Below are 25,512 nucleotides of genomic sequence, written 5' to 3' on the forward strand. Positions count from 1 at the left end.
TACTGGCTTTAGATAAAAAAAAAAAACAATTATTTAAATTTTAATCTAGTACAAGTCAAGTGTATATTTGTAGTAGGTTCCATACCTGTTGTGGACACCGTTAACACTGGAGTGGAATATTTTACTGAGGTTGTAGCTTCAGTTGTTGGCTGAGTTGTGTTTGTGTGTTTTGTTGGCTTTGTGGGTGGTTGAGTTGTGCTCTCACGCGTTAGTCGGTGTGTCGTGGTTTTATATTCTGTTGTGGTCTCAGTTGTTAGTAGTTGTGTTGTGGTTGGGTACTCTGTTGTGCTTTGTGAAGTTGATGACTGTGTTGTTGTTTCTTCCACTGGAGTTGTATATACTTCTGTTGTGTGCTCAGTTGTATATTTGGTTCTGCTCTCAGTTGTTGGTGGTTGTGTTGTAGTTGTTTCTTCCTTTGCAGTTGTATATGCTTCTGTTGTGCTCTCAGTTGTTGGTGGTCGTGTTGTGGTTGTTTCTTCCACTGGAGATGTATATGCTTCTGTTGTTGGTTGTTGTGTTGTGTATTCTGTTGTGCTTTGTGAAGTTGATGACTGTGTTGTTGTTTCTTCCACTGGAGTTGTATATACTTCTGTTGTGTGCTCAGTTGTTGATTTCTGTTTTGTGGTTGTATATTTGGTTGTGCTCTCACTTGTTGGTGGTTGTGTTGTGGTTGTTTCTTCATCTGCAGTTGTATATGCCTCTGTTGTGCTCTCAGTTGTTGGTGGTTGTGTTGTGGTTGTTCCTTCCTCTGGAGTTGTATATACTTCTGTTGTGTGCTCAGTTGTTGATTGCTGTTTTGTGGTTCTATATTCGGTTGTGCTCTCAGTTGTTGGTGGTCGTGTTGTGGTTATTTCTTCCTCTTCAGTTGTATATGCTTCTGTTGTGCTCTCAGTTGTTGGTGGTTGTGTTGTGGTTGTTTCTTCCTCTGGAGTTGTATATACTTCTGTTGTGTGTTCAGTTGTTGATTGATGTTTTGTGGTTCTATATTCGGTTGTGCTCTCAGTTGTTGGTGGTTGTGTTGTGGTTGTTTCTTCCTCTTCAGTTGTATATGCTTCTGTTGTGCTCTCAGTTGTTGGTGGTCGTGTTGTGGTTGTTTCTTTCACTGGAGTTGTATATGATTCTGTTGTGCTCTCAGATGTTGGTAGTTGTGTTGTGTATTCTAGTGTGCTCTGTGAAGTCGGTGGCTGTGTTGTTGTTGTTGTTTCTTCCACTGGAGTTGTATATGCTTCTGTTGTGTGCTCAATTGTTGATTGTTGTTTTGTGGTTCTATATTCGGTTGTGCTCTCAGTTGTTGGTGGTTGTGTTGTGGTTGTTTCTTCCTCTTCAGTTGTATATGCTTCTGTTGTGCTCTCAGTTGTTGGTGGTCGTGTTGTGGTTGTTTCTTTCACTGGAGTTGTATATGATTCTGTTGTGCTCTCAGATGTTGGTAGTTGTGTTGTGTATTCTAGTGTGCTCTGTGAAGTCGGTGGCTGTGTTGTTGTGGTTGTTTCTTCCTCTGGAGTTGTATATACTTCTGTTGTGTGTTCAGTTGTTGATTGCTGTTTTGTGGTTCTATATTCGGTTGTGCTCTCAGTTGTTGGTGGTCGTGTTGTGGTTATTTCTTCCTCTTCAGTTGTATATGCTTCTGTTGTGCTCTCAGTTGTTGGTGGTTGTGTTGTGGTTGTTTCTTCCTCTGGAGTTGTATATACTTCTGTTGTGTGTTCAGTTGTTGATTGATGTTTTGTGGTTCTATATTCAGTTGTGCTCTCAGTTGTTGGTGGTTGTGTTGTGGTTGTTTCTTCCTCTTCAGTTGTATATGCTTCTGTTGTGCTCTCAGTTGTTGGTGGTTGTGTTGTGGTTGTTTCTTCCTCTGGAGTTGTATATACTTCTGTTGTGTGTTCAGTTGTTGATTGATGTTTTGTGGTTCTATATTCAGTTGTGCTCTCAGTTGTTGGTGGTTGTGTTGTGGTTGTTTCTTCCTCTGGAGTTGTATATACTTCTGTTGTGTGTTCAGTTGTTGATTGATGTTTTGTGGTTCTATATTCAGTTGTGCTCTCAGTTGTTGGTGGCTGTGTTGTGGTTGTTTCTTCCTCTGGAGTTGTATATGCTTCTGTTGTGCGCTCAGTTGTTGATTGTTGTTTTGTGGTTGTATATTCGGTTGTGCTCTCAGTTGTCGGTGGGTGTGTTGTGGTTGTTTCTTCATCTGGAGTTGTATTTGATTCTGTTGTGCTCTCAGTTGTTGGTAGTTGTGTTCTGTATTCAGTGGTGCTCTCTGAAGTTGGTGGTTGTGATGTTGTTGTGATTTTCACTGGAGTTGTATATGATTCTGATGTGATCTCAGTTGTTGGTAGTTGTGTTGTGTATCCTGTTGTGCTCTGTGAAGTTGGGGGCTGTGTTGTTGTTTCTTCCCTTGATGTTGTATATGATTCTGCTGTGCTCTCTTTTGTTGATCGATATGGTGTGGTTGTTTTTTCTACTGGAGTTGTATGTGGTTCTGATGTGCTCTCAGTTGTTGATGGTTGTGTTGTAGTTGTTTCTTTAATTGGAGTTGTGTATAATTCTGTTGTCTTCTCAGTTGTTGATGTTTGCGTTGGGTATTTTGTTGTTCTCGCAGTTGTTGGTGATTGTGTTGTATATTTTGTTGTGCTCTGAGTTGTTGGTGGTTGTGTTGTGGTAGTGTGGTTCACTGCAGTTGTAGGTGGCTGAGCTGTTGATGTGTAATAAATTGTAGTCGTAGTTGTAGTTGTAGTCGTTGGAATGCAGACGATTTGTCCATCAAAGCATTTACTAAGGAAATAGAATATAGTTCTTTAAACCTTTGGTCCCACTTTACATTAAGTGGCCTTAACTACTATGTACTTAAATTTGAATTAATCATTTGATACAATGCACTTATGGTGTACATACATGTTTCTACATTGTACTTATATTTTAAAAACACCTGCATGTAATTAGATCTGTAATTAATTTCTGTAATTACATTTATAATTACACTGTTGACCCATCCCTTACACCTTACCCCTACCCTTAAACCTACCCATACCACCAGAGCTTTCCCTAACCTTACCCGTATCCCACCTCAGTAGCAGCAAAAGTTTTTTGCAATTCAATATGAACCCAATAAGTACAATGTAATTATTTTTTATGTAAGTACATAGTAGTTAAGGCCACTTAAAATAAAGTGGGACCAAACCTTTTAAAAATGGTCCATCCAGAATTACAACAAGAGTCTACAAAATGGCTTACCAGCATTTATAGGGAGTGCATATTTCATCAGGAGGTGACAACACTCTGTTCATGATGTTACAAGTGCAGTTGTCCAAAGCAGTACATTTACCAATGTTTTCATCATAATATGGGGTCTCCTCAGGGCATCTTGGATAACAACCTGAAAGTTTCATGCAGTGCTTTATGAAAAACCAAAGAAATTCAGGACATTTAAATTGTTTTCAAATTTCTAATTTCTAGCAGCACTGATTCATTGCTGCAGTTCAACAGCGAGGTCAAGAAGCAGGAACAGGAAGGAAAAAAATACCTTCAAGTTTTCCTGTAAAGTGTTTGTTAGTGCCACAGGTCTTAACCTGGCCACAGGGATCGTAATGCCAGGTGCTTTGGCCCACGTCATTGTAATAATCACAATACACAGCTGTGGAGATAAACAAACACTGTAATCACTTGACCAACTCAATAATAATCTAGGTATGCTTTTACCAGGAAATGCTCATTCTGGGAAATTCTTAATTGTTTCCAAAGTACAATCCAAGAATTACAAAAGAATACAATACATACGACACAAATCTGGGGATCTCCAGTTGATGCAGACGTCCTTTGCACTGCATGCCTCTGCGTAAGCTGAGACAGCAGTACAGAAACCGAGAAACTTTCCCTCAAACTCACAAGAACAGGACTCCAAAACACAGGCCTGGTAATAAGGCTCTGGATCAACCTAGTAGTCGTAAGAATTCAACAATTATTGGTTTGATTGTGTACCAGAACCAACTTCCAAACCAAGAAACAGTCTGATGAACTTGAACATAAAGTTTGGAATTGGTTGAAATAGAAACAGTGATTTGTTGTTGATGAACCAATATTAACTACAAGCAACCAAACATCAGAAACAACATTATTTATTTAGTCTAACGTCACCTTCAGATGGCAATCTTTAAAGGTGTCCGATCTAAGGATCATACATCGCCGCTGAGCCCAGGCTGCACAGTAGGAGTGACGTTCACAGGGAAATATTTCATGGGTCACATCAGAGCATGGCGGAGCTGCTGTCTTCCAACTATTCCCAAAGTCCAGAACACTGAAAACTTCTGTGGAGCTGCTTGTCAGAAGGTCATTTGTCACCTTTCCATCAAAGTTCCCACAGAGTCCCAACACTCGACCCTAATGTTCCACAGTTAAAAGAGAATATTACATGTCTTTACCACACAGTAGCAGATGTTTCAGGATCAATATCCCAGTAACACTTTAGAATAATGGTCCATCATTAATAGGTAACTATGAAGGAAGTAATGCAGGACAAATTAGTAGTACTACATTAACATTTCAGATACTACTAATATGGAAATAAGATTAAATAATCAGTAAGTAATATCAAATTTAGAACTGAGATAGTTCCTTATTAGGTAATCAATAATTAATGAGGTTGGCCTCATTTAGAACTAATGACTATGAACAATTATAAAGAATTACTAATTAATTACTAATCACAACATTAACGTGTCTGAGATGTGAGCAATTTTTCTCTCAACGTGGTAATAAAATGCATCACTAATTACTCAAATGTTACCTAGTCACTCTTCAAGAGCTACTAGTGATCTGGGCCATTATTTTAAAGTGAAATAAAAGTTTTTTTCCTTTAATTGTCCAGATCACTAGTATTTCCTGTAGGTAGGAAACACTTGAGTAATTAGTGATGACTTATATTAAGAGTAGTTGACTATATTAAGAGTAGAAACGATGACTGATTAATTAAGTCTCAGACACACGATAAAGTTGATTATATTAAAATGATTGATTACTTAATAAGAAACTGTTATGCGATGAGTGTGTATATAAGGCGCACAATGAAGGAGAATCAAAATAAACAGGCTTTAAATACAAGGAGATTTTGGAGAAATACAACACATCTGTCAAATAAGAACGGACAAATGGTATGTTCAAGTCATGTTGGAAAGATCGTATTTACAAGTTAAACGCACATGAACTCTGCCACAATGTCGTAATTACGAGTGGGAAGCTCGGGATTTTCTTTAAGCCCCGATCTTTACGAGTTGGGGGCATATCAGTTAAAAACATGGTGGAATACCATAATATTTTTATGTATATGGTATTTAGCAGTATTTAGCAATGCCATACAAATATGGTATTTAGCAGTGACATTGTCTGGATTTTCTATTAACAATGAAGCTAATTTCTTGCACTAAATATGATAGCAAAACAACTTAATACATGTAACAAAATTTACAGTGGCTTCATGAATTAATTAAAAACATAAATAAGCAAAACACAACTGATGCACATTTTTTAGAGTTAAAAACCTTGGTGTATTTTTGTGTAATTAATTAAGAGAAGGTACACCGCCATCTTACTCATACGAAAGTGACTTGAACACACCTACCGTCATAAACATGACTTAACACTTAGTAAATACGAACTTCCCAGGAGGACTTGAATGCACCAAATAACTAAGAAGAACTCTGGGCTTAAATAACAAAGAGAACTAATGAGATAAATAACTAAACAGGTGAATGTAATGACGAATCAGGCATAGGGAAGACAAAACCTAAACACAATGAAAACTACAACAAAACAGGCAATCATGCACATTACATGAACAATCTTAGCCCTAAATGCTTGCTTGTTCCATATTGTTTCCATATTAGTTAACAGTAGTAGATGAAGTCTTAATGCAAATACTATTTGTTTGTCCTGCATTACATCCTGTATAGTTACTTATTAATGATGGACCATTATTCTAAAGTGTTACCAGTATCCCTTGTTTTACCTGGACTAACATTCTTATCAAACTATTATACTCCTAAACAAATCCCTAAAAGTTAGTCACCGTGATTTTGCCAAAACAGACTAGATATATTTTGTTGACCATGGAACATTTCTGTTTGAACTCTTAACCATACCCATGAATTATCCCTAAAATCAGAGGAAAATTTTGAAGCACCTATCCCTGGTTGTAAGCCTAAACTTATAATAAATTGTAAATTGTCCCTCAGATTTGATTTGTTGATTGGAATGTTGACAATGATGTTGATCCAGGAACACGCTGAACTTGGTGAAATCATGTTCACCACCTAAAATCAGAGAGATATGATAGGTTCATAACAATGTTGTTCAAGTTCCAACCCCAGCACAATTTCAACTTAAACTGACTGGTTGAGAGCATTTTTGATCCAGGGTCAACAAAGATGTTAATTCAGGAACTCCAGGAAGTTCCAGTTCTATGCTTTAACTGTTTTTTTTGTTTTTGCCTTTTTTGCTAACATTCGCCATTTATAGTCACCACTCTCCAGAATCTCACCCATCCATTTAAGAGTAGTAGTTTATTCTGGACTGAAAACTTTAGCAAATAATAATTTTAAGTGCCAGGGTTACCAGAACATTTAGATCGTGTCCTAACCTGGCTTGATGCAACATAATTTCTGCATTAAGCGATATGTCTGGTTACACTGACCCTGGTTTCACAGACAAGGCTTAAGCTAGTCCTATACTAAAATGCATGTTTGAGCCGTTTTAACCAAGAGAAACTTGGCTATTGTTTTGTCACAAAATGCACACCAGTAATGTTTTTTTCTAGGGTACATTTATAAAAGCTACTCAAATACCCTAATTGAACTAAGGCCTAATCTTGGCTTAGTCTAAGCCCTGTTTGTGAAACCAGGCCTGAATGTATTAATCATTTGGCACGACACAACACAATCAATCCAAAAACACAGCCCTCTCACAGTCCTCTCTTTGCAGAATACTGCATTCTCAACCCACTGCACCTGAAGAGTGTAAAAATGTCCAACAGCAATTCACTGAGACAAAGCAAAGTCTGCTGAAAGCTGCTGACCAAACTAGCTAGTAACTAGCTAAAAATTTCTCCAATGACTCATCGTACTATGGTAGTTAAGCATTGAGTTATGTCTTTGTACAAAAAACGCAGCCCTGATTAGGTTACAATGTGAGGATTATATATGAAACTTACTCTCCACTGATGCTCTAGTTGGATGGTGACCCTGGTGTGTTTGTCCCAGATTACAGTGATGCCCAGTCTGGGAGCTATAATGATGATGTAGAGGCCCACAGTCTGGATGGAATAAAGGGGCTCTGCCAGCAATGCTTCCCCCACCTGTCTTTCAGTTACCTTCATATCGCTCAACATCAGAGTCACTGCACCCTGTCAAACATTGAGAAACCACAATTCCATCATTATGCATTAGAATGATACAATGAAATATTGACAACAACAACAATTTATATTCACAAAAGATCATCTACCAGGAGCTCCACTGAGATGGCGCGGGAACACGTCAAAGACTCATCACAGCAAGGAACACTCTCGGTTTTAATTGCAAACTGTTCACTTGAACCTGCGTCCTTTTACAAGAAAAATTAGAGGTTAAAAAATGTTTGGCATTTGTTGAGTGCTACATCTGAGAATTTTATTAGTATGCTGTACAAAAACAAATTAAAAGTCAGGCTCTGTTTAATCAGTTGTGCATGGGTTGTTCTTTATTAATATTTGTCTGTCATTGTTTCGGTTTATTGATTTAGTAGCTGTTTGACAGAAGCAACTTCTGCCAACATTAACCCTCTGGTCCTCTTCATAGGGGTCACGCTTGGCTCCTTCGCAGTCAAAAGTGACTGAAGCCTTGAAATGTAAAATGTAACTGAAATGTTTTTTTTTTATTATTCTAATTTAGATTTTTGAGGGTATTTTATGATACTATGCAACATTTTATATATATATATATATATATATATATATATATATATATATATATATATATATATATATATATATATATAAAGCTATTTTCCCCATTGAAAATAATACAAAATTAAATTATTTTTCAATTAAAGGTGCAATATGTAAGAATTCTGCAGTAACATATACAAAAACCACTAGGCCAGTGTTATATATTTTGTTCACTTGAGTACTTACAATATCCCAAATGTTTGCAACTATTTGTAAATTGTGAGAAAACTGCAATTTTAACCAAGGCTCCGGGACGTGTGAGGAGTTGCCTGTCAATTGCGTCATATCCGCATTACCCTCGGTTTCCGGTTTTATTTTGTAGAAACCATGGAAACACCAAAGACGCTTTAATGTATTACATGTTTTATATATATATATATATATATATATATATATATATATACAGACAGAAAACGAATTATTGTTATATAGCTTGCTCAACACGTTTAGTCTTATTGTTTAAATCTAATTTTCTTGATTTTTTGCGAATACCATGCTTTACCATGCCTCTGAGAAAAACACTATTTTGTGAAGTAGCTAACATAGCATAATCAGATGCAGCTTTATTTTTAGTAACAGTAATACAGCATTTTCTCCATCATATGATACGTTTTAAAATTAATTACAAGCCATTTAGCAACACAAGCCATTCAGCATTTATAATTATATTCTAAAATCGATCTAGTTTACTACAGTGTGCAACATGTGTCACCGAGCGAATAACATCATTTTCAACACACTCAGATGTATCTAATATGATAAATAGAGCTGTGTTACCTCATACTCATGACTGGAAAAGCAGAAGCTGTGCCGGAGACTGTGGCATAATAAAAGTTCCGCTGCTTGTGAGGCGTGTGTTGCTAAATCGCTCCAGCAGCCTTGTTCAGCTCTCACAACACTCGGTCCTGCTCTACTTCATACTACAGTAACATTAATAATCACATCCATGAACAGGATTTGTTTCCGTGCTTAAACTTGCCGTCATCAGGCTACGCCTTTGTTTTGAATAGACCTCTAGCGGACAGAAAATATTACATAGTGCACCTTTAAAGCAGTATTCCATGTTAAAATAGAGACAAGGCATTTAAAATCAAATTTTTGAAGGTAGATTAGTGCCATCTTGGGAGTACAAAAAGAAAAGCTTATGTAATGCCATGGTGTAACCACTAAATACCTATAGTTCTATATAAATTCTCTAGTGTTCTCTACTAATTCTCTACTTATTTTTATTAAGTTGTGGGTTTGGATTTATACTTAGACATTCTCAAAGACTACTTTTTGTCAAGGTTTAGATTTTTTTGTTTGTTTGTTTGCAATGTTGATTTGAAGTGTCAGTTTTTGCATTAATTTTACTACAGTCAAATCTGAACACAGAAAAGGAAATTTTGTTACACAAAATTCAATTAAAATGTAACAAAAATGAATAGGTATGCTTTATCACATTTAATCAATCTTGGTCCTACCTGATTTCAACCTCTTTATTTGAGTCATTTGGCTTAAGTTTACCATATTGTTACAGCCATACCAGTTCATTTGTGCGTATATAATAGTGTGTTTTGTGTGTAAGTGAGTGTGTGTCTGTTTTGTAGTCTTGTGTAACCTCTTCATTGCTGTTTGTTTTACACTGCATTGTAGCTAAATTATTGATTTTATTTCACACATTTACAAAAACTTGCTCTATGTTATGGTCGCAGTTCATATATATGTGGGGGAGGGGTGGGGGTGGATGTGTCTATTTTGCACTCTTGACCATTTTTGAGCACCGCCCATTGCGGTGCACTTTTTTCTTTACAGTGGCTGATTTGTAGTTTGCACCACCGAAAGATTCTCTTAGTTTTCTTATTTTTTTGTATTTCCCATTCATTTTCTACGTCGGTCATTTTTGACCGCAAAGGAGCCATTTTTTTCTGCCCACTTAACATATCCAAATCATGTCAATGATTTTTTGTGTGTTCACATAGCTAATACAACAAAAGCCACCAAGTGTCACCCCATTCCGATGAAGCAAAAAAAAAAAAAAAAATACAATTTCAAAACGTAAAATTTTTCAGTCATTTTTGACCAAAGAGGCCCAGATGGTTAATATTATTCTTACTGTCTGTATTATGTATGGAACTCCAAAGTCACCCCAAATGGGTAATTTATTACATAGCAAATACTCACCTTCACTAGGGTGTACTGACAGTGGCCATCGAATTTGTACCATTTGGAGTCAAAAGTGTGGTATTGCCCATTCCCGAAAACCTCACATACTCCTGAACATGCCTCATCAACACAAGACCACTCACCACCTCTACATGTGCTGTGAGACACAAAATCACATCTCTTTCAGTGAACCCATGCTACAAATATATATATATATATATATATATATATATATATATATATATATATATATATATATATATATATATATATATATATATATATAATGGCCAGGATATCTCAAAGGAAACAATCTAAAACTTTTAAATCTACTTTTTTGTACCACAAAAGCAAAACCATGTGGGTTTACAATAATTATTACTTTAAAATATGTGAACCAAGGTCAGGGCTAGAAGACAAGGCTCTTACCATATTTTACAGTTTGTCTCCACACTCTGCCCAGTTTCATACACCCTCCCACTGAATTCACAGGTGCAGTTTTCATGAGTCACACAACCACCGTTGTGATCTTCAAAAAGCCCCCCTGGACAATAACAGCCACTGACACAGCTACTGTCATCAGTCTGTGAATATACATCATCAATTTCACTCAGACTCTTGCAGAAAATGAACACTTTAATACTTGCATATGGTAAGATGTCATAATGTCAAAATTTTGAAAAATTCTCACTACGGGTTTGGTCAAGCTTTCACATGTCCTATGGGCCGTGTTCACGGGTATTTGTAAACAATCCACACAAATCTTTCCCACTGTGCAATCTAGAAAAAACAGGAATAGAACTTCATAGAAATCTTTGGTAATGAATCTTGGAATTTGCCAATTTCAATGGTTTGCATGATTAGTCAGTTATATTAATTGAAAATTCAAGGGTGGAGTTCACTAAGAAAGTAATCTTATTAATCATACACCTGCTTAGAAATGCTTAAAAGTGTGTCCTTTTTTTTAATGCCGGGTTATTTTAACATCACTTGATGAATTGCACAAGCAATAATAATACAGAGTTAATTGCAGGTAAATAGAGCAGATTTTTTGTGAATGAGGCACATTTTGAAACGTTTTGCAGGGGGTGTTTGCACAGAAAAGAATCAGTGACTTAAAGGTACACTACAGAGGATTTCTTGTTAAATTTCTCATTATAAATTAATAACTAAGTCTTTATGAAAAAAATCTGGAATCCCGCAGTGCCTCTTCAATTTAAATACACATACTAAACTGAGTACTAAACTACAGCAGATAGCACGTGCTGTTTAGTGGATTAACCCCTGAATGTAGTAAAATTATTTGTCAAATGTAAAAACTTGGGAAAAAAATAACTTACTGCAAATTTTGGGACAATGAAGTTGTCCATTTTCACACAAGCTGTAATAAAAGACAAATATTGTATATACAGATTCAGCTAAAAATTGTACACAACATACACATTATTTTAACCTTGTTGTTATTTTATCCTTACCATTGGCGTCCACCAATAACTACTGGACCTGGAGGTGTGACGCCTCCTGGGTGGTAACAGCTGCACAGTGAGCGAGGACTGCAGGTCAGTTGATTGCTCAGGTGAGAGTCTGACGTGCATCCACACCCCTCCACAGGGTCGTCCACCACCTCACAGGTGGCATCAGGGCCCGAGAGGGAACGGCAGGTATGGTTACATGCCAAAATGGCATAAGCAAACCTTAGGTTGCCCATGCACGAAGGAACTGAAAACCACAAAGATAATTTGTGGAATGGGTACTTAGCCATACATAGATGCACAGACATAATAATAAAAAAAAAAATTTCACCTGGTGAGGTAACCATAGCAACTGGTGCTTGAGCACTTTTTCGTTATCATTACTGACAGTAGGTACATCAACAAAACACGAAGTGTACATAACACAAAAATGTATGCAATGGAGGGAGGAGCTAGGGTGGAGTCATGAGCCCGACTGACTGAGGTGATGCTGAGAGAGGTGGAAACCCAGGCAGAGTCCAAATAACAGAAAGACTGGGCAACACTGGAGAACCAGGAGGTCAAAGTGGAGCTGCGGTGATGATTGGACAAGGTGCCGGAGGACTGAGGCAGAGCTCAACAAGGTGTAAACAAAGGCCCGGAAGTCTGTGGTGGAGGCCCAGCGACGACTGACCAAGGTGGAACTGGAGGGAGAGGGAGCCTGGTGGAGCTGTAAGGACAAAGGTCCTAGGTGGAGCCGAGGAAGCGAGGAGCCAAGGTGGAGCCAACTAATTGATGAGTCGAGGTAGAGTTATAGGCTCAGAGGCCTGATAGGGAGCCATGGGATCAACACACCAAGGCTGAGCTGGGACCAGGAGGTCCGAGGCATTGCAGCATCGCTGGACAGAGTCCACAGGGAAGAAGCCAGAAAGAACTGGATGGGACCAGGTGGGCTGACCCAGAGGAACTGGAAGGAGTAGGAGGAGGAGGAGGGAATGGGAGGCTGGGCAGGAACAACAGAGAACAAAAGAGACTTGGAAGCTGTGCGGAACCAGCAGAGACAAGGAGAATTGGAAGTTGGGCTGACCAGTGGAGACGAGGAGATGAGGATGATGGGTAGGACCAACAGAGGAGAAAGGGCTTGGGAACAGGAGGAGATCAGGGAGTTGATAATTACAGGCTAGGGAGAACAGATCTCTGAGGCCAGAGGATAGCGAGAATCATCCAGCTCATTATATTAATCCTTGGGGTCTGGCACAGCACAACCTTAGAGGCAGGAGTATGGGCAAGGCTCCACTTCATGCCGATGAAATCCACTATCATACCCTTAGCGACAGACGTAGAGGCTCACACACCTGGTCTGATTCTGTAATGGGCTCGGACTTTGGGACAAAACTGGCCTCTGCCGTTTGCTCTGGTTTTGTGGTATGCCTGGGCACTGAGTCTACGGTAGACTCTGGAAGTGCAGAAGTGGACTGTGGAGGCTCTAGGGAGGCTGGATTGATGGGAGTAGGGTCCTCCATTTCACCCAAAGTAAATAAAGACCAACTCAACCACAGAGCATAATCAACAAACTGTGGCAGGGTTCATTTGGTCTCCACATACTGTAGTCTTTCAGTGGTTAGGCATTTTGCTGAAGGGTGAGTAGCTAGTCCTCAGGGTGGATTCTGACTGCTGCTAGATCCATAAGTCCATTCTTCTGTCACAATCAGGTTGCAGCAAAGGAGAGTTTTAAGACAGGATCTACTTGCAGCAGTCAGGTCAACAAAATCAGAACAACAATCATGCAGGAGCAGAAGGGAACAGGAGTAATGCAAGAGAATAGCAACCAACATAACATAGATAAGAATAGACCAAGAACAACTGAAAATGAGCGCTATATAAAGAGGGACAAACTAGGAATTAAATTAAAGGTGTGACATATGAGGGAAAATAAGGTGTGAGGTGAAAATATGAGGTGTGACATATGAGGGAAAATAAAAAACCATATCAACTAAGTAACAGGGGCGCAAATCACAAAAAAAGGGAAACACTGATGAAACCTGACATTTTTCCATTTTCACTTTAGTTTAATTTTTAAATAAATTTATTTAGTTTTATTTTTAACTTTACTTATTTTTAATGCCAAAGTCACCATGCTGTTAAATGTATCTGTTAAATGTCATGTGCTTTAAGGGTGCTTTAAAAGGTCTCAAATGTAATAATATATATGAAAAAAATTATCTACATTTAAAAACATTTTAGGGTCTTTTGGAGCTATGAAATTTTGTTTTAGTTTTGATTGTTTCAGATATTTTTCTAATGTTTCCACTTAAAACCCAATTAAAAACTGGTGCCAAATTTACAAATATGCATCATATTCACTTTTTCAAGATGTTTGGGGGAAAAGGGTTAAAAAAAATTTAAATATTGTTTAAATGATGTTTAAAATCTTGATGAAAATAATAACTCTTTGTGACATGAAAACCTAAATACCTTTGACAACAACAAACTCTGAGGGCCCTATAATACACCCGGCGCAATGTGACGCAAGGCGCAGAGCAAGTGTGTTTGCTAGTTTGCGTCCGGCACCGTTCGCGTTTTCCCGTTCAGCGCCACGTCCGTAAATTAGTAAATGCATTTGCGCCGGTTAGTGCGCCCATGGGCGTGCTGGTCTAAAAAAGAGGTGTGTTCAGGCGCATTGCCGGCGCATTGCTATTTTAAGGAGCTGAAAATAGACTGCGCCATAAACCAACTCAAACCTGGTCTAAAGTCTAAAGTCAATGGCACAATATTTTTTTGTTAGAGCGCGTTGGTAGAAACTGCGCCTCTGGGCGCGTCCACAGTGCGCGTTGACTTTGTTTATTACACACAAACATGCCAAATATTAAAAACAAAAGGATTACAGTGTAAAAGAATATTATTGTGTATGCTACATAAATATAAAAATGTAATGATGAATAGTCATTGCGTGTATTAGAATTAGGCTACCTATTTTCAATTCAGCCTATTACTACTTATAACGATGAACGAAATTGGCTAATTAATTGAACAATCATGCCAATACACACACGTATATATTAACTGACTCATCGCACGGAGCTATTTGAAAGCCTGCATTTGCAAGCCCGCTTTAACTTCACGCACGAGCAGATCGGTTTCTTCGCTTGAAAAGCGTTCAGCTTTTCCGCCAACAAATTCCGCCATGTAAATAGCAATCCGCCATGGTGCGAGCGCATCTCGCTCTTAAAGGGAATGGGAGATGACGCTCTGATTGGTTTATTGAATGTTACGCCCATTACTCATTAAGAGAATAGGGACAACCCATTTCAAAAATGATCCCCGGCGCACGGACCGTTTTTCCTTCGTTAAAATAGCAAAAGTGGATTTGGACACGCCCTGAGTGCACCTGCGCCGTTCGCTTTACACTTTGCGTTTAGATCATTAAAATAGGGCCCTAAATGTCACTGTATAATATTCACACTGAATAAAAGCTTGTCACTCACTGCAGTTTGTTTCTGATCTCCAGTCCTCAACAGTGATCCCTTGAGTTGCACAGGCTTTTGCATAGTTTCCAAAGGAGACACACAAACATTCATGTAATGCAGCTGAGCACTGACATGTTCTCTTTACACAAGCCTGAGAAGAATCAAACACAGATTAATGGCAAGAAAACAACCATGAATTTCAAAAGCATCAAATTTGTTTATGGATAAAAATATATCTGTACCTCAACAAAGGGAGAAACAGGTACATAATCATGACACACGGCAAACACTCCTTCTGGATCTTTCAGTTGGTCACAGTTCTCCTCAGCAAATATTTCTGCAAATGGAATGAATATAAGTGGTCATCTTCGAAAATAACTGTAATATGGTTAAGCAGTTAGGCTAAAAGATCCTTACCATTGTCAGTGTTGATGCATCCAGTAATTGGGGTACAACTGCCCATTGACCAGGACTGGGCAAAAAGCTGAACCGAACTTTCTATGATCCCACTAAAAGTGGTGAAGTCATCACTTGTGTCATTATTAAAAGTTCCACAGAGACCTATAAAACAATTTTTTTTATAATAACATATATTTTTCTGAAATTCTGCATGTTCCTTGAGATTGGCTTGTATGAATATGGCTTATTCAAACCTTTGGTATTTTCGGTTGATGGCAAATTCAAATATATCTGAATTTCTGGAGAGACCTGAACTTGCATTTTCAGGCCAAATGAAGTCTGAACTTGAATGAACATTGAAGACTGCCAAAAGACTGTAGTTGACTCTGAAACAAAACACAATTAACATATACTTTATAAAAGAGAAAGCAATTTTGCAAAGCTAATATGAATATTGCAAACTTTGTCAAACAAATATGAATATTATTACAAACTTATAAAGCTAATACATCAAATTCCAAAAGAGCCTACCAGTCTGTGACAGATCACTGATTTCTATATTGTTCATTTGTATGCTGTTTGCAGAGAAGGTATATCTTTCCTGGAATGAAATAACCATTAGTCTATAGCATTAGTTTATAAGCAGTGACACTGATATCATGATTTGGAATTTAATTATAAAGATTTTTTTTTTTCCCAATATGTCATCATGCAATTTTGAAAATATGTAACTATAGCTCACCCTAGTGCTACCCTACTGCAGTGTTGAAATGCAAATACAATCTCATTACATTAATAATTATTTTGTTAAAATTAAATAAAAGCATCTGTCATTATAGCATTCTCTTAAAATGGTAGCCTATATGTAGTCTGTCAGGTAGCCTAAATATCTAATATGATTCACAGAACAAATATGGTTATTCTTTTTTAAAAGTTTCATCAAGAAAAATGTTGAGAATGGCGTAATACTCTTATTTTGTTGAATAAGTGTTTTAAATCCAACCCGATCTCACGGCAATTTGTATCTATTTTACGAGGTGGCTAATTCGTACAAATTCATGCAACCTCACTCATACGAATTCATACGTTTTTTGCTAAATCGTACATATTTTACAAGTTGACAAAATCCTATGAATTCATACCAATGACCTACCCCAAACCCCGCCCCTAAACCTACCCGTCACTGGGGTTTAGACAAATCACATGAATTCGTATGAGTGAGGTCGTACGAATTCATACAAATTAGCCACCTCGTAAAATACATACAAATTGGTCGTGAGATAGCGTTGTTTAAATCATATTATATGTATAGTAGCCAACCTAAGGTACATACATGTTCAAATGCTAATTTAAAGCAATATAATGGCTGTTGAGTTTATACCGTCATTTTAAATTGTATTATATAATATTGTGTTATATTAAATTGTTAAGTATTCAGTTTTAATGACCTCATCCTAATTGCAAGACAACACAGTCACAATGCAGAATCAAATTAAAAACAAAAAGCTGATCAAAAGTGGCGAACTTTCCAGTTACAGCTTATAAAAAATTTCCCTTATACACATGCTACATTTTCTCCTAAAATCTTTGTACATTTGTCAACAACATACACATACATAGAAAATTAATGTAAAGGTTGTGAAAATGAAAAAAAAAAAAGGAATATAGATAAGGAAATCAGACAAACCTGGTTGATATTAAGATATGCCTTTTCTATGACAACAGCTTGCCCAGAATACTGAATGTTCAATGTCCAGTTAAGCCCCTGTGTGACATACCAAATAGCACACATTTTAATATCAGTAAATCTCAAAATATCACATTTTAATGAAAACTTTTCATTTTGGTTACCCTTGCAGCCACAAATGTGCATCTGTCTAGTAGAGAATACTGTTTGCCATCAAATGTAGAGATGAATTGGCCCTCAATAATACACTTGGCTGGGCATATGTTTGCAGAACATGCCCATTTGCCTCTGATGCAGGTACTGATAGGATAAAAACAACAAAAACATCTTAAGCAATTTTCAATTTGTTTTTCTACAGAATATATTCAAATCCCACAATTTTTAATTACATTTTACTTATAAACCTTGCTTATATTCTAAACATTAATAATACTATTGTCAGATTCATGTTCTGTTTTATGAACATTTGTTTCCCTGTGTTTCTGTTCCTGTGCCCTTTGTTCTTTATGTTCCGTTTTTTCATTTGTTGTCATAGTTATTGATTTGGTTTCCCTCATTATTGATTCCATTCACCTGTGTCCCATCTAGTTTCCTTGTTTGCTCTGTATATTTAAAGGGTTAGTTCCCGAAAAATGAAAATTCTGTCATTTATTAATCACCCTCATGTCGTTCCACACCCGTAAGACCTTCGTTCATCTTCAAGATATTTTTGATAAAATCCGATGGCTTAGTGAGGCCTCCATTGCCAGCAAGATAATTAACACGTTCAGATGCCCAGAAAGCTACTAAAGACATATTTAAAACAGTTCATGTGACTACAGTGGTTCAATCTTAATGTTATGAAGCGACGAGAATACTTTTTGTGTGCCAAAAAAACTAAATAAGGACTTTATTCAACAATATCTAGTGATGGGCGATTTCAAAACATTGTTTCATGAAGCTTTAAAGCTTTATGAATGTTTTGTTTCGAATCAGTGGTTCGGAGCATGTATCAAACTGTCAAAGTCATGCCCCACAGTGGTGAACCATTGAAATATCGAAATACTTATGACATAACGAAGCCTTGTTTACTGAAATCATGTGACTTTGGCAGTTTGATACACGCTCTGAACCACGGATTCAAAACAAAAGGTTCATGGACTATGCATTGTTGACTGTTGGCTCTCTATTTACTGTGGGTGTCGCGGAGGAATGCGACACCATGGTGAGTCCCGTAATGGCCGCCGCGCCAGGTAACACGCACAAGATGGCGGCTATCATCACAACAGCAACAGTTCATGTCGCCGCTGATCGCCCAGAGCAACGTCACGCCTTCGTTGATCGCCCAGAGCAATGTCACGTCGCCGCTGATCGCCCAGAGCAACGTCATGCCTTCGCAGATCGGCCAGAGCAACGTCACGCCTTCGCTGATCGCCCAGAGCAATGTCACGTCGCCGCTGATCGCCCAGAGCAACGTCATGCCTTCGCAGATCGCCCAGAGCAACGTCACGCCTTCGCTGATCACCCAGAGCAATGTCACGTCGCCACTGATCGCCGAGAGCAACGTCACGCCTTCGCTGATCACCCAGAGCAATGTCACGTCGCCACTGATCGCCCAGAGCAACGTCACGCCTTCGTTGATCGCCCAGAGCAAAGTCACGTCGCCGCTGAATCACGTCACATCTCTGGATCTGTCTGGGAGTGGAGAGGGTTGCATCCCAGTGTGGCTGATTCACCGCTGATGTCGGCGCGAGCGGCTGGAATTCCCAAGCATCAGCCGGCCGCCTCGCTCTCAAGCCCGCCAGCCGCCTCACTCTGAGTCTGCCCCAGAGTCCGCTCCAGCCAGTGAGCCAACTCCAGAGCCCGCTCCAGCCAGTGAATCCACTCCAGAGTCCGCTCCAGCCAGTGAGTCCCCTCCAGAACCCGCTCCAGCCAGTGAGTTCTGCATGCTCTCCCTATCAGTCCGGTGATGGCCAAGAGGGCTGTACTCACGTTTTATGTTTTGTCGTTCTTGCGAGCCTGGAGGATGCACTCAGAGCAGCCCGAGCCCGCTGCCGTCCCGGAGCAGCCCGAGCCCGCTGCCGTCCCGGAGCTGTCTGCTCTCCCTGATACGGCCATGGAGGCCGTCACCGAACTGCCCGCTCTGCCTGATACGGCCACAGAGCAGCCTTGGTCGGCCTTGCCACCACCGCCTGGACCATTTGCTCTACCGCTGCCGCTCAGGCCATCTGCCCTGCTGGCGCCACCCGAGCTCCTTGCCCATGAACCCGCCAATGCCTGCCTTGATTTCCCCAAGAACTTTTTGGGGGGGGGGCAGTATACCTAGGGGTGGGGAGCTTGGGGGTGGGGAGCTTGGGGGTGGGGACCCTGCCCAGCCACTGCTGCCACTGCTGCCACTGATGTCATTCATGGACTGTAGCCCACTAGGGCCATTTATGGACTCATTGCTGCGGCTGCCCAAGCCACCTGACCTGCCGTGGTTGCCCAAGCCACCTGACCTGCCGTGGTTACCCAGGCCACCTGACCTGCCGTGGCCGCCCCGAGCCACCTGATCTACCGTGGCCGCCCGAGCCACCTGACCTGCTGTGGTTGCCTGAACCACCCGACCTACCGTGGCTGCCCAGGCCATCTGACCCGCCATGGCTTCCTGACCCGCCGTGGCCGCCCGAGGCTCCTGACCCACCGTGGCCTCCCAAGGCTCCTGACCCGCCGTGGCTGCTTGAGTTCCTGGATCTTACCATGACTCCCGCTTCGTTACAATATTAGACTTGTTCGACTTAATGCAACGCCGCATAGACCGAACGGCGGCTGACTAGAAGCAGTTGCATGCCGGTAAGAAATGTTGTCTGACTTGAGACAGCGACGACGCCATGTGACTGTGATGTATGGCTTCAAAATTCCAAGAGACCCATTTCGAGATCGAGCTCTGGTGACAACACAGCTATATCACAATTGGCCAGATTCACCGCATGACAACGATCACGTGTGTTTCGTGTTTATTGTCACGCCTTCAGTTCCAGTATGCTCACAAATCTGTATTTTTATAACAGTTATAGCTCTTTTCGTGTAGTCGCGATGTTATATTATGTCATGTTTATCAAAGTAAAACTGAGTAAAACTAGACCTCACTACATTGTTATTTAAATAACATATGCTTATGTTAAACTTTATTCTTGTAAAAACTGACGCTGTAAGCAGTACATAAAGTATTGAATGCAAATGTTTCTGAAACATCTGTGTATAAGTCAAATATTGCATTTATTTAACTTCAGCTGTGATGTAGTCACATGAACTGTTTTAAATATGTCTTCAGTAGCTTCCTGGGCATCTGAAAGTGTTAATTATCTTGCTGGCAAATGGAGGCCTCACTGAGCCATCAGATATTATAAAAAAATATCTTAATTTGTGTTCCGAAGATGAACGACAGTCTTACGGGTGTGGACATGAGGGTGAGTAATAAATGACAGAATTTTCATTTTTCTTTAAGCCTTCAGTTAGCCCATTGTCCTTTATTTTCTATGTTGTTGCATTAGTTTGCTCCTGTTATTTCTCCTATGTTTCTGGTTTTGGATTATCTTCTTTTTTTTTTTTTTGTTTAATACTCTGTTTTGGGTGCAGTTTGGATCCCCCTCTCTCTCTATATATATATAAACTAATAGAAATAGATTTTATATAACCAGAATGATTTAAAATCTTGTTAGCAAATCATTAGCGGTCCAGAATTGGAGGAGGAAGCTATTTAAGAAAAAAATCTGGTTCTCACCAGGTCTGGCACTTTGTTCTGCGTTCCTGCCCTGGTGCATACATTATTTTCGCATGTACACATGGACATTCCTTCACATTTATGGAATGGTAACCATCAGCATGATCATTCAGGACCTTTCCTGAAATTGTGTGAGAAGGAAAAAGTTGCAAATGATATTAAAATTAATAAATTAAAACTATATTTTTGGCATCATTGATGAAGTTAAATAATTAAGGTTAGAGGTTTGTGGTCAAAACAATTACATAAAACAAAATTATATATTTGAGAAAACACATTTCCTTTTTTTAATGCTAATCAAGGACCAACCTTCAGCAGGCAGACAGGTGCTAGTCAATTCTGTAGTGTAATTCTGTGGGTTGCTGCAAGTTGGGGGGAAAGCGGGACCCATCTCCATATAGTGCAGGTCTCCAGGACAAAGAGGTATGGCTGCAAACAAGATAAATTCTTAGTATTTCAAATATACAGTAGTAAAAAAATGCATATACAAAAATGAATATGATAACTTTTCTCACTAAGTAATTATAAATTGTGGTTCTTACAGCAGTTGCTTTTCGATCTCCATACTGACCACACTGGATTGGAGCTCCCACACATAAGCGAGAGTTCTTTAAAAAAGGAGCAATTTGCTTCCTGATGCCACAAGCCATTCATATTTTTATAACATAGAGTCATGTAGGTTTGATATTTAGTGCCAAGACATTCGTAAGCATGAGACAAAACATCTCTACAAACCTAAACAAAAAATACAGATATGGTTAGTAGGCAATCAATGCATTTTAAAGTATTTTATATCTTATAATACACAAATATAAACCATAAGGCAATGCTTTATAGGATTATGAAGGATAACTTTATTATTCATTTTATGTACAGGACTCTACACTCAACACTACTCTGTAAACAGTGCTGGGTTGTAATCTTATATGTTATATGTAATTAATATCTTATATGATTATATGTAATCTGGATTACGTAATCAGATTAAAAAAATACTTGTAATTAGATTATATTACATTTTAAAATTCTCATAATCAGAAAACAGTTACGTTTTTATTGATTGCATGATTACTTAATATTGACAAAATGGCAAAAATCTGAATAATTTTTCTTTCTCTTTGTATTTTTATCAGTATGGTACAAGATTATACAATTCAAATCAATGGTATAAACAAGTTAGGTAAAAGTAATCTAAAAGTAATCAGTCTTATATTATTTATATTAGTCTTAAATTATATTACAGAAAATGTCCAATGTAATAGATTACATTACTAACTACAATTTGTATCATGTACTTTGTTTTCAGTATTGAACTACAATTTGTAAGTAATTTATCCAACACTGACTGTAAGAAAATTGTAATTTTAATGATATTGCTACAGTAAAAGTCCCCTTCAGTATGATCAATTTAAGTTCAGTCCTAGAAAACCTTAAATGTTTTACAAGACTGTTGCTACAATATTTTATGGTAAAGTGCTGGCAACTTTACCAGCTGTTTTAACCTGAAATTTGATGTTTGTTTGTTTAAATTTTTATATCTGTTCAACTGCGCAGAAACTCACTGTATTTTTCTGTGCAACAGAGTCTTGTGTCAGGCATTGTCCATCAGAGAGAACACTGGTAGTTATCAGCTGCTGCATAGTTTCTATGAACAAAATAGTAATGACAAAACACTATTATTATCTTGACACTCGTTCTTTAAACAGAACATACCAGGGCAGCGTTTCCCAAAAGCATCGTAAGCTTAAGTTGATTGTAACTCCATTGCCACCAATGGAGCAACTTAGGCTTACGGTGCTTTTGGGAAATGCTACCCAGTTGAGCACACTAACCTGTGCTGTTCTGGTGCCCACAAAGTCCACTCATACCCTCTACTAAAACCTGGTCCAGATGCACCTATAAGAGATGTTCTCAAATATTACATATAAAACACAGTACGTTCAGAGTGGCTTAATACAATCGCTATAATGCAACAACCACATATTTGGTTAAATTATGTTGGTTAATCTTTTGGCCTGTTGTCTTTAATGGAAACTCACCCAGAGTGAACTGACACCATTAGAGACACTGTACCAGGTGACAGACAATGGCAAAACTTTGCTTTGGAGCCTGGTATAGACTCCATAATGAAACACATATTGATAGGTGTGGTCGTATGGAAGGGAAATTCTGTGAAAAGATCAATATATAATAACATTTAAAATAATAACATTTCTAGCAACAAAAACTTCTAAAATGTAGTCCATATATATACATCAAAACCCCAATTTGGAAAAACAGTGATTACAGTCATCAAATATTACATTTGCTAAATTAAAATCTAATATTTTATATTTATTTACATTATGTAAAAGAAGAAATATGAGGTGAAAACTTTTATTAAATGGCACACAAAGCAGCTATTATAATGATATAACTTTATAATGTTATAATATTATAATAAAAAGAAATCCTATACAAATACAAAAACTGTATTCAACTCTAAGCTAAATTTTAGTCAAAAATGTGACAAATGAATGCCAAACCTGCTGCCTTCCACTGTGACAGTGTTATTGTGAATGAGGGTCGTGATTTTATTCACAATGATCTCCACTCTGTCCATCAGGCCGTTCGGTCCACGCTGGACGATGATATGACAGTCCACTCCAGCATGAGTGAAGCGTGTGAGTGTTACAGGACATGTGGACTTCAGATGAAATGCTGTTTTGTTGAAGGTATAAAAGATTCCGCTGCCATACGTCTTACACACATCTGAAAAAAGAAACAAAAATAAATAAGACCATAAAGTAGACATAACAGCTCTTACTGAAATGTTTTTATTTATTGTGACAAATGGTTTGTCTCATAACAAAACAAACAAAACAAAGTCTATTTTCTTTTCTCAATATAATATTAACAAATTTAATCAGAAATATTACCGATTATCTATTAAAGTAGATAAAATGCAATACTTTCTTACTTTGAGCTGCAAACACAGAATAGATGTGGCCTGCAAATAAAAGTAGAAAAAAGCAGTTTAAATTCCAATTAAAATTCTTCATTCAAACATGTCAAAAAAAAATAAACATTTATATATATATATATATATATATATATATATATATATATATATATATATATATATATATATATATATATACACATTTACATTATATAGAAATAAATAAAACAATATATTTTAAATAAATATTAAATTAAAAATTATTGTTTTATTATATATATACACATTTACATTATATAGAAATAAATAAAACAATATATTTTAAATAAATATTAAATTAAAAATAATCAACTGGATTAATCATTAGTCAATAGTACACTTCTTACACAATTTAATAAATTATATAATAATTTAAGTAATCAAAATGAACTAACCTGAGAATACAATAATTATTCCTAAAAATATCACCTGTTGCAGAGCCATGCTATCTAATAAACCTCTGCTCACAGGTGCACAACTGCATCAGGACTACAGAAATTCATCTTGCAGCCCTTTTATAATGAGATCCACTTAATCTGAATAACATGAGGAAATAGCCACTAGATTAAACATTGACTATATTCACCTGAACTAATAGGGGGGTATGGAACACAAAAGCTAACAAAGGGCTTTTTATATGCTCTCATTAGACAGCTGTGGAAAAAAAAATCCAAAGATTACAGTGCAAATCTCTTTATTTGGCATTGCTTTGTTGTTTACCTGTAATGGCACGTAGGTCAGTCTCTTTTTGACATTGTTCCTGGTTCTGCTCTGTGAACAGGTGGATTTGATTTCAGGAACAGGAATACTATTAGCTCCCTGATGGGAACAAGTTCTCAAAACTAAGTTCTGGGACCATTTTGGGGATTTCCGCCTGGATTTTGCCTACCCAAATTGAAAAGCTTCCCATACCCACATACAGTGCTCTAAATACAAAATATTGGTGTCATTGTACAGGAAATCATTGGAAGTTACAAAAAACACTGCTAAAAGATATAAAAATATAGTATATGTTGTCTGTGCTGTAATAAAGCCCCCCAAAAAGAGGTGCTTTTTTATTGTTTTTGTTATAAATTCTTTTTTTTAAATTGTATAACTCAGGCCCCGAGTGGAGTAGCACCATGCAGACAATTCTGCTTGTTTCCTCTATATTTGCAAACACTGGAAAAAAGAATTTTGTCTCTATCATGTTATATGCCAGAGTTATTAAAATACACCTGAAGGGAGGAACATTACCCTTTTTTCTGTAATTTCCGCCTACCCAAATCTAAAGTCTCCCCATACCCATTATACAGTGGTTTAAATGCAATATCCCAGTGTCATTTTACAGAAAACTCTTTGAAATTACATAAAACACTGCTGAAAGTTATATATAATATAGTATATGTATGTTGTCTGTGCTATAATAAACAAAACAAAAAAAAGAGGCGGTTTTTGATTTTGATCAGTTTTATTCTTTCAGGAGACACAAGACTCTATAAATTATAAAATAAATGTAGACTATTATGATCTAGAATATAATCTACATCTTCCAGATTTGTATAATTCCTTATATGTGCATAAACCTTTGTTGAGCATCACATGAGCATCACCTCAGCAACTCAGCACCTCAGCTGTGCCAGATGCTGCTGCTGCTCACTAAACTGAACTGAAAAAAAGAAATCACTGTTTATGC

At 37.8% G+C, this 25,512-nt stretch overlaps 1 protein-coding gene across 1 annotated transcript in view; it reads right to left on the reverse strand.

The window, feature by feature from the left end:
- Positions 1-24,320, reverse strand: part of LOC137024614 (mucin-2-like) — a 39,276-nt gene extending 14,956 nt beyond the window's left edge. Inside the window, exons 1-28 of the mRNA XM_067392361.1 lie at positions 24,233-24,320; positions 23,817-23,846; positions 23,383-23,608; positions 22,897-23,026; positions 22,690-22,753; positions 22,420-22,502; positions 21,400-21,592; positions 21,167-21,286; positions 20,858-20,978; positions 17,280-17,415; positions 17,116-17,193; positions 15,960-16,029; positions 15,683-15,814; positions 15,447-15,590; positions 15,272-15,366; positions 15,048-15,180; positions 11,587-11,830; positions 11,452-11,492; positions 10,803-10,891; positions 10,541-10,695; positions 10,130-10,268; positions 7,486-7,584; positions 7,193-7,384; positions 4,126-4,368; positions 3,769-3,925; positions 3,515-3,625; positions 3,226-3,367; positions 86-2,766 (exon numbers count right to left, since the gene is read on the reverse strand). Coding sequence (XP_067248462.1) covers positions 86-2,766; positions 3,226-3,367; positions 3,515-3,625; positions 3,769-3,925; positions 4,126-4,368; positions 7,193-7,384; positions 7,486-7,584; positions 10,130-10,268; positions 10,541-10,695; positions 10,803-10,891; positions 11,452-11,492; positions 11,587-11,830; positions 15,048-15,180; positions 15,272-15,366; positions 15,447-15,590; positions 15,683-15,814; positions 15,960-16,029; positions 17,116-17,193; positions 17,280-17,415; positions 20,858-20,978; positions 21,167-21,286; positions 21,400-21,592; positions 22,420-22,502; positions 22,690-22,753; positions 22,897-23,026; positions 23,383-23,608; positions 23,817-23,846; positions 24,233-24,281 — 6,097 coding nt within the window. The 5' untranslated portion in view covers positions 24,282-24,320. The remainder of the gene's footprint in view (positions 1-85; positions 2,767-3,225; positions 3,368-3,514; positions 3,626-3,768; positions 3,926-4,125; positions 4,369-7,192; positions 7,385-7,485; positions 7,585-10,129; positions 10,269-10,540; positions 10,696-10,802; positions 10,892-11,451; positions 11,493-11,586; positions 11,831-15,047; positions 15,181-15,271; positions 15,367-15,446; positions 15,591-15,682; positions 15,815-15,959; positions 16,030-17,115; positions 17,194-17,279; positions 17,416-20,857; positions 20,979-21,166; positions 21,287-21,399; positions 21,593-22,419; positions 22,503-22,689; positions 22,754-22,896; positions 23,027-23,382; positions 23,609-23,816; positions 23,847-24,232) is intronic.
- Between the last annotated feature and the right edge of the window lie 1,192 nt (positions 24,321-25,512).

This window comes from Chanodichthys erythropterus, chromosome 8 (genome assembly GCF_024489055.1).
Source record: "Chanodichthys erythropterus isolate Z2021 chromosome 8, ASM2448905v1, whole genome shotgun sequence".
NCBI lineage: Eukaryota > Metazoa > Chordata > Actinopteri > Cypriniformes > Xenocyprididae > Chanodichthys > Chanodichthys erythropterus.